This window comes from Vipera ursinii (assembly GCF_947247035.1).
Source record: "Vipera ursinii genome assembly, chromosome: 2".
NCBI lineage: Eukaryota > Metazoa > Chordata > Lepidosauria > Squamata > Viperidae > Vipera > Vipera ursinii.
The window spans coordinates 160,081,173-160,098,349 of NC_139513.1; the positions used below are offsets into that span (position 1 = coordinate 160,081,173).

At 40.1% G+C, this 17,177-nt stretch overlaps 1 protein-coding gene across 1 annotated transcript in view; it reads left to right on the top strand.

The window, feature by feature from the left end:
• The first annotated feature begins 660 nt into the window (after nucleotides 1-660).
• GTSF1 (gametocyte specific factor 1) overlaps nucleotides 661-17,177 on the top strand; it is a 36,917-nt gene continuing 20,400 nt past the window's right edge. Inside the window, exons 1-3 of the mRNA XM_083352772.1 lie at nucleotides 661-721; nucleotides 9,055-9,143; nucleotides 12,252-12,349. Of these exons, the coding sequence (XP_083208898.1) occupies nucleotides 9,122-9,143; nucleotides 12,252-12,349 (120 nt within the window). The 5' untranslated portion in view covers nucleotides 661-721; nucleotides 9,055-9,121. The remainder of the gene's footprint in view (nucleotides 722-9,054; nucleotides 9,144-12,251; nucleotides 12,350-17,177) is intronic.

A 17,177-nucleotide genomic window follows, 5' to 3' on the forward strand; every position in this document is an offset into this window, starting at 1 on the left:
ACAATGTCTTGTGCTGGGCTCACTACCCTCTACACCAGGGGTCTTCAAACTTGGCCCTTTTATGACTTGTGGACTATGTATATACAGATTTTGATATCTGTAGATAAATGTGAGGGAAATGCTTAGCTATCTTGAGAAAATTTGTTAAGCTTAATATTTGGCACAAAAAGATTTCCACATTTTTATTGTAGGAATTAAACACTTGAAATTTGTCTCTCATCCAAAGAGTAAGTTTGCTTTCTTTAATCTACACTGCAGAGTATATCAGCTGTTTTCTGCTTTTTATACTTGCAGAGTAATTGTTTTTCAACTGAAGACTTAAGTTAATCACAGAAAGAAACCCCCTTGTTGAGTAACAGAATTAAAGAATGGAGTTTAAACAGTCATATAAATGGCTTGTGTTAAAAAAAAAAAAAAACACTTCCTTTAAATTCGCAATCCCGTCCTAGTCGATCCAAGCTCGCGCCAGAAATCCTCGCGCGCGCTAAGGCGGGACCCAGCACGAGCCACCCCACCCCCCACCCCCCAGAGACTAGACGAGACGAGACGAGACGAATGAGCCAATCGACCCCCCGGCGCCCGTCGAGCAGAGAGAAAGAGCGAGCGCGAACACACACAAAAAAAGAGCGGGCGGAAGTGAGGTGGCGCGCGTGCGCGTTAAGAAGCCCGGCGGCGGGAGTCAGGCTCTTTTTCGCATGTGACTCCAAGTCGGGCCTAGTAGGTAAACGGGGCGTTTTTACGTGGCTTCGAGAGGTTCGCTTCTCTTTTTCTCTCCCGCTCTGATAATGGGATGGGGTTTTCCAAAAGGGCAGGGGCCGCCATTTCTTAGCTTCCAAGGGCTCTCGGGGACTTTTTCTGTCGCCGAGCGCTTCCATTTTGCTCCCTATCCACGTTGAGAGTTACAATGCCTTCCGGCGCTCATGGGTGAGCCTGCGGGCCTCCGGTCATCTCGCCGTGATGTACGAAAGAGGGGAACTTGGCGGGAGCCAGCCTTGTCCGGCCTCTCTCTTGTTACTTATTACGTATATTAGGTTTCTACGCCCCCCCCCCCCTTCTTCTTCTTTTGGTTTCCTCCCGAGAGCGCCAAGCAGGCTGCGGCGCATTCACTTCCATTTCTCTTCCCAACCACCACTTGCAACAACAGCTTCTTTCCTTAGGGCAGGGGTAGGCAACCTCGGCTCTTTTAGTCCTTCGAGAAAGGGCGGTATATAAATCCAATTAAATAAATAAATTAAATAAATTTTATGACTCATGGATTTCAACTCCCAGAATTCCTGAGCCAGCTGGAATTCTGGGAGTTGAAGTCCATGAGTCATAAAAGAGCCGAGGTTGCCTACCCCTGCCTTAGGGTGTCTGGAGATTCTCAGTCATCCAGGTCGTGATTGTCCCAAAGGTGCTTTTTCGACTGGACTTTCTTCTTTTTTCTTTGAAGACGTTTTGCTTCTCCTCCAAGAAGCTTCTTCAGCTGTGACTGGATGATGGGGAATGGAAGTGTGTGCGTGTGCGTATATATATATATATATGTGTGTATATGTATATATGTGTGTGTATATGTGTGTGTATATACACACACACACATATATATACACATATATATGTTGTTGTTAGTTGCGAAGTCGTGTCCGACCCATCGCGACCCTATGGACAATGTTCCTCCAGGCCTTCCTGTCCTCTACCACAGACATGTCAAACACAAGGCCCGGGGGCCAGATCCGGCCCACGAAGTGGTTTTATGCGGCCCGCGAAGCCATCCTGGAAACAGTGAGGGAACGGCCCCCACTGCCTTGGCCCTGGCCCAGAGACCCTCCTTCTGCCAGAGACCCTCAGATCTGTCCCACTCCTGCCCAGGCCCCCATAGGCACCCTTGATGCGAACGATGTAGAGCTGGCCACGCCCACCCAGTAGGCCGTACACACTCTAGCCACACCCACCCAGTAGGCCATGCCCACCCTGGCCACACCCACCTGGCCCCCTGAGGGCAACCGCAATGCTGATGCGGCCCTCAATGAAATTGAGTTTGACACCCCTGCTCTACCATCTTCTGGAGTCCATTTAAGCTCATGCCTACTGCTTCAGTGACTCCATCCAGCCACCTCATTCTCTGTCATCCCCTTCTTCTATTGCCCTCAATCTTTCCCAGCATTAGGCTCTTCTCCAGTGAGTCCTTCCTTCTCATTAGGTGGCCAAAGTATTTGAGTTTCAACTTCAGGATCTGGCCTTCTAAAGAGCAGTCAGGGTTGATCTCCTCTAGGACTGACCGGTTTGATCGCCTTGCAGTCCAAGGGACTCGCAGGAGTCTTCTCCAGCACCATAGTTCAAAGGCTTCAATTCTTTGGTGCTCAGCCTTTCTTATGGTCCAGCTTTCACTGCCATACATTGCAACTGGGAAGACCATAGCCTTGACTATACGCACTTTTGTTGACAGGGTGATGTCTCTGCTTTTTAGTGTGCTGTCTAGATTTGCCATGGCTTTCCTCCCCAGGAACAAGCGTCTTTTAATTTCTTGGCTACAGTCCCCATCTGCAGTGATCTTGGAGCCCAGGAAAATAAAATCTGTCACTACCTCCATTTCTTCCCCATCTATTTGCCAGGAATTGAGAGGGCCGGATGCCATGATCTTGGTTTTCTTAATGTTTAGTTTCAACCCAACTTTTGCACTCTCCTTCTTCACTCGCAACAAGAGGCTCTTTAGTTCCTCTTCACTTTCTGCCATTAGAGTGGTATCATCGCATCCCACCAGGCTCAAGGTTGACTTAGCCTTCCATCCTTCCGAAGTAGGTAAAATGAGGACCCAGATTGTTGGGGGCAATAAGCTGACTTTGTAATAATGCCTCTTGGGGTGTGTGTGAAAGCCCTAACAAGCAGGCATATACATAGAATGAAGGCTACTGCTAAGCTTGTAAGCCGCCCTGAGTCTTCGGAGAAGGGCGGGATATAAATGTAATAAAAATAAAATAAATAAATAAAAAAAATCATCTGCATATCTTAGGTTGTTGATGTTTCTTCCGGCAATCTTAATTCCAACTTTTGATTCATCTAGCCCTGCCTTTCTCATGATGTGCTCTGCATATAAGTTAAATAGGCAAGGTGACAGTATATAGCCTTGCCAGACTCCTTTCCCAATTTTGAACCAATCAGTGGTTCCGTGTCCAGTTCTCACTGTTGCTTCTTGGCCTGCATATAGGTTTCTCGAGACAAATAAGATGGTCTGGTATGCCCATCTCTTTAAGGACTTGCCACAGTTTGTTATGATCCACACAATCAAAGGCTTTAGCATAGTCAATGAAGCAGAAGTAGATGTTTTTCTGGAACTCTCTAGCTTTCTCCATGATCCAGCGTATGTTAGCAATTTGATCTCTAGTTCCTCTGCCTGTTCGAAATCCTGCCTGTACTTCTGGTAGTTCTCGATCCACATACTGCTGGAGTCTAGCTTGTAGAATTTTAAGCATAACTTTACTAGCATGAGAAATGAGTGCAATGGTGTGATAGTTTGAACATTCTTTGGCAGTGCCTTTCTTTGGAATTGGAATGTAAACTGATCTTTTCCAATCCTGTGGCCACTGTTGAGTTTTCCAAATTTGCTGGCAAATTGAGTGTAGCACTTTTACTGCATCGTCTTTTAAGATTTTAAGTAGCTCAGCTGGAATACTGTCACCTCCACTAGCTTTGTTGTTGCTCAGCTTTTCTAAGGCCCACTTCACAACACATATATATACACACATACATATACACATACACACACTCAGAGACAGCTGATCTCTAAAAGATGGTGGGGAATGGAAGAATATGTATACACATATATATATATATATGTGTGTGTGTGTGTGTGTGTATATATATATATATATATATATATATATATATATATATATATATATATATATATATATATATATATATAAAGGTAAAGGTTCCCCCGCACATGCGTGCTAGTCGTTTCCGACTCTAGGGGCCGGTGCTCATCTCCGTTTCAAAGCCGAATATATATATATATATATATATATATATATATATATATATATATATATATATATACATATATATATATATATATATATATATATATATATATATATACACACACACACACATTATATATATATACATTATATATATATATATATACATATATATATATATATATATACACACACACATATATATATATCCATTATATATATATATACAATATATACACATACACATATACATAGATACATACACACAAATACAAAAGAACATTGGGATGGAATTAACTAAAACAGATTTTATTGCTAAAAAATCAAGCTTTCGTTGGCCAACTGCCAACTTTGTCAGGATGGAGATGGTGGGGTGGGGAGATTCTGTTTATACTGTTGGTGTCTGTGCTCAGATCTGTTTGTTGAGTTCTGCTGTATTTCTTTGAGTTGTCACGCATCCGTTTTTGGGGATGTATTTGTCTCTGGGTATCTGTTGTTAAAAGTGAATTGTTTATAGTTCCATGTGTTGTAGCCATAACTCTGGTCATTGTCCGTGTTCTCATGCCAGGGGTCTTAAATAGTTGTTGCTGTTCTTCCTTGTGTTCGACATTGAAGAGTGGAAATACGGCAGACCTCAACAAACAGATCTGAGTGCGCTCCATGAGCAGAGCGCAGACAGCAATAGTATAAATGGAATCTCCCCACCCCAGCATCTCCATCCTGACGACGTTGGCAGTTGGCCAACGAAAGCTTGATTTTTTAGCAATAAAAACTGCTTTTTAATTCCATCCCAGTGTTCGTTTGTTTGTTAATTTTAACATGCCTGGGATTCGTATTTTTAATCTTATCAAGGAATATATACGGACATACGTACATAAGGTAAAGGTAAAGGTTCCCCCGCACATGCGTGCTAGTTGTTTCCAACTCTAGGGGCCGGTGCTCATCTCTGTTTCAAAGCCGAAGAGCCAGCGCTTGTCTGAGGACGTCTCCATGGTCGTGGCCGGCATGACTAGACGCCAAAGGCGCACGGAACACTGTTAACTTCCCACTGTAGTGGTCGCTATTTTTCTACTTGCATTTTTACGTGCTTTCGAACTGCTAGCTTGGCAGAAGCTGGGACGAGTAACAGGTGCTCACTCTGCTACGCGGCACTTGGGATTCGACCCACCAAACTGCCGACCTTCGCATCGACAAGCTCAGTGTCCTAACCCACTGAGCCACCACGTCCCTTCATACACACACACACACACACACACACACACACACACACAGTCATGGCCGAAATTGTTGGCACCCCAGAAATTTTTCTAGAAAATCAAGTATTTCTCACAGAAAAGTATTGCGGGAACACATGTTTTGCTATACACAGGTTTATTCCCTTTGTGTGTATTGGAACACAACAAAAAAGGGAGGGGAAAAAAGCAAATTGGACATAATGTCAAACAAAACTCCAAAAATGGGCTTGACAAAATTATTGGCACCCTTAACTTAATATTTGGTTGCACACCCTTTGGAAAAAATAACTGAAATCAGTCGCTTCCTATAACCATCAATAAGCTTCTTACACCTCTCACCCAGAATTTTGGACCACTCTTCCTTTGCAAACTGCTCCAGGTCTCTTTATTGGAAGGGCGCCTTTCCCCAACAGCAATTTTAAGATCTCTCCACAGGTGTTCAATGGGATTCAGATCTGGACACATTGCTGGCCACTTCAGAACTCTCCAGCACTTTCTTGCCATCCATTTCTGGGTGCTTTTTGACGTATGTTTGGGGTCATTGTCTGCTGGAAGACCCAAGATCTCGGACGCAAACCCAGCTTTCTGACACTGGGCTCTACAGTGCGACCCAAAATCCTTTGGTAATCCTCAGATTTCATGATGCCTTGCACACATTCAAGGCACCCAGTGCCAGAGGCAGCAAAACAACCCCAAAACATCATTGAACCTCCACCATATTTCACTGTAGGCACTGTGTTCTTTTCTTTGTAGGCCTCATTTCGTTTTCGGTAAACAGTAGAATGATGTGCTTTACCAAAAAGCTCTATCTTGGTCTCATCTGTCCACAAGACGTTTTCCCAGAAGGATTTTGGCTTACTCAAGTACATTTTGGCAAACTGTAATCTTGCTTTTTTATGTCTCTGTGTCAGCAGTGGGGTCCTCCTGGGTCTCCTGCCATAGCGTTTCATTTCATTTAAATGTCGACGGATAGTTTGCGCTGACACTGATGCTCCCTGAGCCTGCAGGACAGCTTGCACTCCTTTGGAACTTGTTTAGGGCCGCTTATCCACCATCCGGACTATCCTGCGTTGCAACCTTTCATCAATTTTTCTCTTCCGTCCACGACCAGGGAGATTCGCTACAGTGCCATGGGTTGCAAACTTCTTGATAATGTTGCGCACTGTGGACAATGGCAAATCTAGATCTCTGGAGATGGACTTGTAACCTTGAGATTGTTGATATTTGTCCACAGTTTTGGTTCTCAAAATCCTCAGACAGTTCTCTTCTCCTCTTTCTGTTGTCCATGCTTCGTGTGGCACACACAGACACACAATGCAAAGACTAAGTGAACTTCTCTCCTTTTTATCTGCTTTCAGGTGTGATTTTTATATTGCCCACACCTTTTACTTGCCCCAGGTGAGTTTAAAGGAGCATCACATGCTTGAAACAATCTTATTTATCCACAATTTTGAAAGGGTGCCAATAATTTTGTCCAGCCCATTTTTGGAGTTTTGTTTGACATTATGTCCAATTTGCTTTTTTTTCCTCCCTTTTTTTGTTGTTCCAATACACACAAAGGGAATAAAGCTGTGTATAGCAAAACATGTGTTCCTGCAATACTTTTCTGTGAGAAATACTGATTTTCCGGAAAAATTTCTGGGGTGCCAACAATTTCGGCCATGACTCTGTGTGTGTGTGTGTGTGTATGTTTTCTGAGGTTTTCGCGGGTGTTTGTATGTGGATCTTTGGTCATTCGGGTTTTTTCCCGCGTAGAATTGAAGGTGTAGAAGCAACTTGCTTCTCCCAGAAGAAGGAAGCTGAAGCCACCAGCCTGAGGATGACGGATGGGATTCCGTCGAAACGTTGCTCCTACACCTTCAATTCTATGCTGGGAAAAACCCGAATGACCAAAGATCCATATATATATATATATATATATATATATATATATATATATATATATATATATATATATATATATATATATATTCTGTCTCCTTGGAGACAGCTGATCTCTCTAAAAGAAGGCAAATGGCCAGCAGTCTGCAAGAAATATAAATCCTTCCATTCCCCACCATCCAGTCAGCTCTTGGATGAGATAGGAAACATCTTCAAAGAAAAAACAAAAGTTCAGTTGCCTTTTGGAAAAAGCATCTTTGGGTTTCCTTAGGGTGCCTGTGGTTTCGTAGTGGCTTAGCCATGATTTTCTAACTTTCTCTTGATATATTCAGACCAATTGTATCTCACATGAGGTGTCTTCAAGACCAGCAATTTATCTACTGTAATATTATCTTCCCCCTTTTCTCCCCAGCTCTCAAAATTTAACATGGAAACCATGCAGACTTGCACTATCCTTAACATCTGCCCTGCGTGTGTTGATTTAATTTTCTGATTTTCTTCTTCCTATCTTCCATCTTTTTTCTCTACTGCTTATATGAGTTCAAGGTACAGGTAGTCCTCGGCTTACAACAGTTCACTTAATGACCGTTCCAAGTTAAAACGGCACTGAAAAATGTGACTTACAACTGTTTTTCACAGTTACGGACCTTTGCAGGATCGCCGTGATCAAAATTCAGATGCTTGTCAACTAGCATGTTTATGACCATTTGCTGTGTCCCAAAGTCATATGTTCCCCTTTTGTGACCTTCTGACAAGCAAAGACAATGGGGAAGCCTGATTCACTTAATAATCGGGTTACTAACTTATCAACCGCAGTGATTCACTTAAGAACTGAGGCAAGAAAGGTCGTACAATGGGGCAAAATTCACTTAACAAATATATCATTTAATATAAATTTTGGACTGAATTGTCATAAGTTGAGGACTGTAGTTAAATCTGATTCTTCTCTAAAGAGCTATTCTGGTAGTAAATTTTCTGGTGTTTCTCCGAATTCAGTCCTCTGAGCTGGTGTAATCACTGCAATGTTGTGAAATCTGTTGTTTAGATTATTTGTCAGATAATACCTCTGTTCAAGTGGCTTTATAATTTAGCTTTTGGCTCACCAGCAAGGTTATTTTAAGAACTGCAGACATCTTTCCCATTTTTATCCAGGAAATATTGTATCTATATCAAACATATTATCATTTGGAAAGCAAGTTACTCTCATTTTATTGGACTTTGATGATAAGTAGACCAGATATCCTGTAATTATTTCAAATGCTCTTAGGACAAGCTGTCCTACATGCATTGCTCTATTACTGATGTAATTTTGTTTAAAAAATAATAAGATCATACTTTTATAAATGCTAAAATATTTAGATAAGGAGCAGGGACCTATGAATAGTGCTATCTTTAAAGTTTTAGATTTTTTAAAAATTAGACTCAGGTTGCAAGTTTAGACGGAAATGGTAATTTTTCATCAAGTACTGTATATCTTTTGAATAACAGCAAGACTTGGAAAAAGTATTTTAGCCTATATTTATGTAAAACTAAAGAAACTTTAGAAAAATATGTCATTGACATTTTGTTTCTGGAAGGTGAAAGTGTATTCCGCTGCTCATCTCCATTCAATCTGCCCAGTCATGTGAATAAGTAAATTTACCCTATTGAAATTGTTGACTGTTTCAGCTTTTTTCAACATACAGAAATATCATCTTCATTTATTGATAAAGGAGATAGACTATAATAAATATGCACCATTTGCATTTGATAGACTGTTGTGTAATTTAAATCTAAATGCAAATTTTACACGTGAAAAAACAAGTACATTCCTACATTTATCACTACCTCAGGTACCTAAAATTAGAATCACGTGCATCAGATCAGGTGTAAATGATTAGAACATAATTAGGATGTGGGTTAGACTTGTCTTATTTAAACCTCAGACATTTTATTTATTTTCTATCTCTTCTTTATTACATCTGGTTTCTACTATTTAGAAGACTTGTGAATCCCAAGGGCAGAGTTACCATAGTTTTCAGCAAGCTTCTATCAAACTACCAAATTATGAATACAGAAGACAGCTATGGTAAGGTAAATTTAGATTAATAAAAATAGCACCTAGATGTAACTGTGTGCCATGTGTTTGTTACTCCTGGATCTTAGTTGCCACCTGGGGTCTTAATAATCACCTCCTGAGCAACCTGGAGATTAAGTGGGGGGGGACCCATGTTATTATTTATTTGTTTAGATTTTAGATTTAGATTTTATTAGATTTATATACTGCCCTTTCCCGAAGGACTCAGGGCGGTTTACAGGGCATTTTAAAATCACATCAATATAAAATACAAAGTTAAAAGAGAATTAAAAGATTAAATTATCCCTGAAAATAAAACCCCAGTTAAAATTCTCAGCCTGGGTCAGAGAGCTCAAAGAGCCAAGTCTTCAGGTCCCAGCGGAATGAGCGTAGGTCAGGGGCAGTCCTGAGCTCCACGGGCAGCTGGTTCCAGAGGGCAGGCGCACCCACAGAAAAGGCCCTCCCCCTGGGTGTTATCTGCCGGCAATCTTTTACCGCCGGCACCCTGAGAACACCCTCCCTCTGCGAGCGCACTGGACGAAGGGAACTTGATGCTGGCAGCAGGTGTTCCCTCAAATATCCTGGACCCAAGCCATTTAGGGCTTTATAGGTCATCACCAGGAAAATTTGTATTGACATCTACTCATGGCAACTCCAGGCAGCTTACAGGAAATAAGTTACATATTCCAGGGGCGGGGGGGATCAGAATAACTAAAATTTGGTGACATACAGGCTCATGCATTGTGGTTGATCTTCAATTGGTCAATTGTTTGTGTTGAGCAGAGTTCTGTGTTTCCTACTAGAAAAGAACAAGGGGAAAAATGTTTTATCCCTGACCTTGTGCAGTTCTAAAATGCAGCAGAACACCAAGCACAATTCCCTGTTCCATTATCATTGATTAAGAGTAGGGCTAGTGCACACAAATCTACTAGTATTACTGCTCATCTTTATTGTATTGCACCTCTATAATGTTAACAGCTTTTCAGAAGTACAGTACTGTACAGAAATCTCCCCACTTTGACCTGGTTGAGCAGTCTGGGATCATCTCTGTAGGTCACAGAGCTACTGAGTCACATCAAGCACGTCTGCAATTACCACACAGGTAGTCCTTGACTTACAACCATTTCTTTAGTGACCTTATGAAGTTATAATGGATGGCACTAAAAAAAGTAACTTAAGACTGTTTTTCATACTTAGGACTGTTACAGCGTCCCTATAGCCACCTTGGCTTCTGGCATGTATTCATGACAGTTGCATTGTCCCAGGCTCGTTGGCTTCTGACAAGCAAAGTCAATGGGAGAAACCAGATTCGGTTAACAATTGCATGTTTCCGTTAACAACTGCAGTGATTCGCTTAACAATTCTGGCAAAAGTCATAAAATTGGGCACAACTCATTTACCAACCATCTTAGCAATGGAAATTTTGGGCTCAGTTATGGTGGTAAGTCGAGGACTACCTCTAATGATTCTAACATCCTGTCCAACTTAAAGCTTAAAAGAAAATCTGCTTTCCATATTTCTAAGGAATCCTAAGCATTCAAAAGTCCAGTGAAATTGTACTTTTGTTAGTTCTACTTGTGAACTTCACATTGAGGGAAGTGCTGGTGCTCAGTTGTATCCGATCTGCTTAAACATGCTGTGAGCTGTCATCCCCTCCCATAATCCAACCCCAGAGTCAGGAGAACGCCTTATTCAGGCCTTCTTTCTACAACAGATTTCATTACATGAAGACAATCCAATGTGCTGTATGAACTCAGTAACCTGGTCAGCAAGTGAGAAGGTGGTTATCAATTCAGTTTCATCCCAAACAACTCTGTGAGATGAGACTATCTCCCTAAGATAGCCATGTCATTCTCATTCGTGTGTGTGTGTGTATATATATATGTGTGTGTGTGTGTGTGTGTATGTGTGTGTGTATGTATGTATGTATATATGGAATAAAAGAGAGTTAATATAGGTTCATCCTTCCTAGCCAGCATTTTAAATACATGCCCATAGTGGCCATCTGGAAGTTTGGAAGAAAAAGATTAAATCCCAACCTTAATCAGGGCACTGCAGGTTTTTAGACCTTTTTTCCTTGCTGAGGGAAGAAAACCAAGCGATAACCTCCTTTGTGACAAATAGGAGGATTTGGAAAATGTTAATTTTCAATTTTACCAAGACATTGAAAAATGTGCATTTCCAGTGGATGGGGTAAGTCAGTTGCCAGAAGAATTACTAGGCTGCTTTAGTTAGTATACTGGTAATAGGCACAATATAATAGGAATTGGATTCCTTTCTTTGAAAGTATCCAATTCTTTCAGCTGTAGATCACATCTCTTAAAAACTTGTCAAGTAGACATGATTTTGCTGCACTTAGGACGATGGTCTGTTGAATTGCTTCCAAATGGAGCAGAAATATACTGAATTGTACTTTCGTTGTATAATCCAAGAACATCTCACATATGCTATTTTGTGAAATGTAATCGTTTACACTGATGGAAGACATTTTTTTTCACATAGCATTTTATTGGAAGTATATTGAAGAAAAGAAAAAAGAATGAGAACAAAGAACAAAAGAATGCTAGCAAAGATTCAGGTTTTTTTACCTCATTTGAGATTTTAATAATATTCCCCTCAGATTTTTTCCTGTAGCAGTGTGTTGTGGTGGTCTCTGAATTGAAAACACTGAGGATTTTGACAGAGATATAGCCTCACACAATGATGTCCCCTTCTTAGCTCAGACGAGAGCCACTTATCTTAGAAGGCCAGTGGGGACCGTGAGCAGCACCTCTTCAATTTTCTTGAATAACTCTTTTAATTGGACTGTCTAATTGAGTAGCTTCAGGGATACAGATTTTCTGCAGCTTTCTCTTCATTTCATAAATGTGCTCATTAACATCTGCCGCATTGTTTTGCACTCCTGACTAGATTTCTTTGTTTAGTACCCTAATCGCCTAAACCTTCTGAGTGAATTTAATTAGCCAGCAAACTTGAAGTAATTTTGTGGTTATGGAATACTAAGAACTGATAGCTTTTCTTATCTATCTGATTAATTCCAGTGTGTTGGTGTGTTTTTGCATTGCACTTAAAAGAGTGCTTTTGGGATGCTCATTAGACCTTCATGTTCTTTTCTAATAGATGCTTTGGATCCTGAAAAACTAATTCAGTGCCCCTATGACAAAAGCCATCAAATCAGGGCTTGTAGATTCCCCTACCACCTTGTCAAGTGTCGAAAGGTAAGCTGTGGAAATCTTTTGTTTAAATGTATTTGATGTAGAGTATATAGAACAATTGCCTGCCTGCTTATTTCCCAGATGATACATTTACTTCTTTTTTTTTTTTTTTGGACAAGTCGGTATTACTGCTTTTCCCAATTTCTTCAGGGTATATTTTAGTCACTCTTAATTTCCTTCATTCCATTCCCTCCATTTCAAAGTGTAGTCCCAGTGTTCTTTTTTTTCTACAGTGATGGGAAAAAAATATTTGATCCCCTGCTGATTTGGTACATTTGCCCATTGACAAAGAAATGATCAGTCTTATCATTTTAATGGTAGACATATTTTAACAGTGAGAGACAGAATAACAACAAAAAATATCCAGAAGAACGCATATCAAAAAAGTTATAAATTGATTTGCATTTTAATGAGTGAAATAAGTATTTGATCCCCTATCAATCAGCAAGATTTCTGGCTCCCGGGTGTTTTGTATACAGGTAAAGAGCGGAGATTAGGACCACTCTCTTAAAGGGAGTGCTCCTAATCTCAGCTTGTTACCTGTGTAAAAAACACCTGTCGACAGAAGCAATCAGTCAATCATATTCCAGACTCTCCACCATGGTCAAGACCAAAGACCTGTCCAAAGATGTCAGGGACAAGATTATAGACCTACACAAGACTGGAATGGGCTACAAGACTATCACCAAGCGATAGTGAGAAGGTGACAACAGTTGGTGCGATTATTCATAAAAGGAAGAAACACAAAATAACTGTCAGTCTCCCTCAGTCTGGGGATCCATGGAAGATCTCACCTTGTAGAGTTTCAATGATCATGAGAACGGTGAGGAATCAGCCCAGAACTACACGGGAGAATCTTGTCAGTAATCTCAAGGTAGCTGGAACCATAGTCACCAAGAAAATAATTGGTAACACATTATGCCATGAAGGACTGAAATTCTGCAGTGCCCGCAAGGTCCCCCTGCTCAGGAAAGCACATGTACAGGCACATCTGAAGTTTGCCAGTTAACATCTGAATGATTCAGAGGAGAACTGGGTGAAAGTGTTGTGGTCAGATGGGACCAAAATCAAGCTCTTTGGCATCAGCTAACTTGCTGTGTTTGGAGGAGGAGGAATGCTGCCTCTGACCCCAAGAACACCATCCCCACCGTCAAACATGGGGGTGGAAACAATTATGCTTTGGGGGTGTTTTTCTGCTAAGCAGACAGGATAATTTCACCGCATCAAAGGGACGATGGATGGGGCCATGTACTGTCAAATCTTGGGTGAGAATCTCCTTCCCTCAGCCAGGGCATTGAAAATGGGTCGTGGATGGGTTTTCCAGAATGACAGTGACTCAAAACACACGGCCAAGGCAACAAAGGAGGGGTTCAAGAAGAAGCACATTAAGGTCCTGGAGTGGCCTAGCCAGTCTCCAGACCTTAATCCCATAGAAAATCTGTGGAGGGAGCTGAAGGTTCGAGCTGTCAAATGTCAGCCTCGAAACCTTAATGACTTGGAGAAGATCTGCAAAGAGGAGTAGGACAAAATCTCTCCTGAAATGTGTGCATACCTGGTGGCCAACTACAAGAAACGTCTGAACTCTTGATTGCCAACAAGGGTTTTGCCACCAAGTACTAAGTCATGTTTTGCAAAGGGGTCAAATACTTATTTCACTCATTAAAATGCAAATCAATTCATAACATTTCTGAAATGCGTTTTTCTGGATTTTTTTTTAATTTTTTCTTTTTCTTTCACTGTTAAAATAAACCTACCATTAAAATTATAGACTGATAATTTCTTTGTCAGTGGGCAAACTTACAAAATCAGCAGGGGATCAAATACTTCTTTCCCTCACTGTATATATTTCCAAACAACAGAGAAAGAACTGGCTATCTTCATTGGGACTGAGTGGTACCAAATTTGAAACTGTATTTTTGGTCTTGTAAGTTACGATTTTAGTGTGAATCATTTTCCAGAACTTTACAACAATATCACCAAATAATGAAAAAGATCTGACATATTCATAACATTTCCAGCAGTTTTTAGAGAATTAGTAAGCCATTTCAGCAATTAAGACAGAAGTAATACACCAACAATAGGAAAGTAGTGTACTGAGTAACTCAATCAGGGAAGTAGTCAGTGGCTTGCTAGAAAAGGGGTTGTTGCCAGCTGCTGTGCAAAAAATGATAGTTTAGCTTCTTGGAGCCTACGGGTTTAGACAGAGCTTTGCTCAGTCTTCAATCTTCCTTTTTCGTCAAGAAAATGATGAGTTGGAAGTAGTTACACTAACTCAATGCATTGTCTCCAGTTAGCTAGATAAATACATAGAATAGTATAACAATATAAAAGCATAGTGAAAACACTTGGCTGAACTATTGCAATGCACTCTGTATGGAACTACTTTTGAAAACCGTTCAGAATCTGTCTGGTACAACCTGTTTGCTAATACATGAAAGCTTCCTGAATTATACAGCACTGGTATTGTTGGCAGTGCTTAGGTTGCCAGAGTCCTACATGCTTTGACACTTAGGTAGTTAGAGGACCAGTTAATTCAAGGGGAGTTGTCCCATTCAGTGAGTGCTTCCCATCAGAGATAGTGAGTATCTTCACACGTTAGGGGAAAGCTGGTAGGAAAAAAATGTTTCTTACTTTGTGCACAATCTCTACTTAACAGCTTAACTCTTAGAACTTCAGATGATATCCCTACTACTTGCTTTTAGAAAGACAGAACAGTTCTTAATGTAGCTAGATGTTTTAATCGATGTGTTACAGTATTATTATTGGATGAATTTATATAAATTGCCAAGAGTCCATATATAGTTAGCAATATACAAATGTTGTAATACGTCTCTATAGGCTAAATCCTGTTTTATATATAAATTACAATAATTATAGCACCCTTTATGGTTCAATAAAGGAAGTCTCCAGGTTCATGGAAAGTTATCAGTAATTCTTGATCGGATATAAAATTGCTCCAAATAAACAAGATTCTTACTGAGGGGCTTCTGTAATTGATTACTTTCATTTTATAGGCTTCAGATTGAAAACTAAGTCAGAAAAGAGATCAGGATAGGAATGTTTTATACGAAAGTATTTTTACTACTAGAGCTTTTTATTTTGTATGGGCAATGTTTCAGTCATGTAAAGCCCATGCAGCTGCATACTTAAGTGGCATAATTCAGAAATAGGTTCATCAATTTATTGAGAGTTAGGCGTTTTGGCTAAGATCAAGTGTAATTAGGCCATAGGCTTCTGTTGTGAGAAATCAGGAAAGGATGTGAAATAGTATATCTTCATTTAGAAAAATCTGCCTATGCAAGGTGCTGATTCAATCCCTTGTTTAATTTAGCTGCTCATATGAAAAATATTGTAATATTATTCAGATGTTATTCCAGTACATAGCACCTAAATAAACAATCATACATCAGCTCATACAACCTAAGCAGAATTTGCTTTATTTCAGAATATATTTGGAGATACCTTATTCTTCCTCCCAAGTATGACATAAGCTACCATTGTTAGATTGATATAATGTGAAAACCAATGATATAGTTCACCTGTAGAAATTAGAGAAGCAGCTCTTATATAAACTTTAAAAAAATTGTAAATTTCTTTTTTGGCTTTATTCCAGGCCAGAGCAACTCTAAACTTCTCAGTGAATCTAAACATTTCAACATATCACCTCAAGCTTAGGCAGCATACTCCTCAATAACAGAGCCAAGTCTTTGTTCTTCTTTGAGATTTTTTTTTATAATTTCTTAAAGTGGAGGTTCCTTGGTACCTGACTTCTGTTGATATTTATACATAAATTGGAGCCCTGAGGATATGTTTTTACTTTCCCAAGAATATGATCAAATTTTTTTTTTCCCATGATCTGTGCAGTGGCACACTGTTACAGATTCATTTGTGAAAAGGCTGAGGGGTTTTCCTCATAAAACGAGCCACAAGTCCTTTTTTAGTACCGACAAGACAAATGACCCATCAGCAACACTGAACCCACCCAGTTTTTACCTGACAAATGTCTCCATTGCAAGTGAAAGTTTTGTTTGGAAGACTCTAGCTCAGCACATTTCTTGATCATCTCCAGAGATTTAGGTTCCAAACAAGCAGTAATCAGTTGAGCAGAATAGTTTACCTTTTATCTCATTGCCAGTCTTAACAACAGAAGACAGAATCCGGTTAGTTTGTCCTCAGCTAGTCCTTGAATTGTCACAGTGTCCCCAGTTAACCTAACATGTTTCATCTTTATTCTGTTTCCAAGGAAGGTGCATTTTTTAATCATACTTCACAAACAGGTCCCTTAAGTGCAGACTCTTGCCTTCTTCCAATAAATTTACTTTCCTCGACTAATATAAAATGCATTAGCTTCTGAATATTTTGAACCAGAGAAAACATTTCAAACTGGATTCAGCTTCTTTTTCTGTTCCTTTCTTTGGAGCACCTGGCCTTCAATTTCTTCATGTAATTGAGATTTGGCATTATAATGCCTTTCCATGTTTACTTCATCAGAGCAACTCGTTCAGTGCAAATGAGGCAAAGTGGCTTGCCTCTCACTTCCCTGCAAAATAAATCAGTTATCTAATTCTCTTTTAAAATATGGCTCTCAAAATGAAAGGATAGAAACTCAGGCTGCCTCATTGCAAGAAAAACAGCCATCAATATGTTTCCATCGCAGAGGTATACGTTTTTTCTATGCAAGCTTATCCAAAAGTTTAAGTCTTGTTCAAATCAATGTTTCAGATGTCCTCAATATGTAGCAATGCTGAAATTCCTAGGCTATGTATGTCTGCTCAGAAGGAAAGGCAAATAACAGCCTGAAATTAAATGTTGTCATTTCTCTTCCTAAATT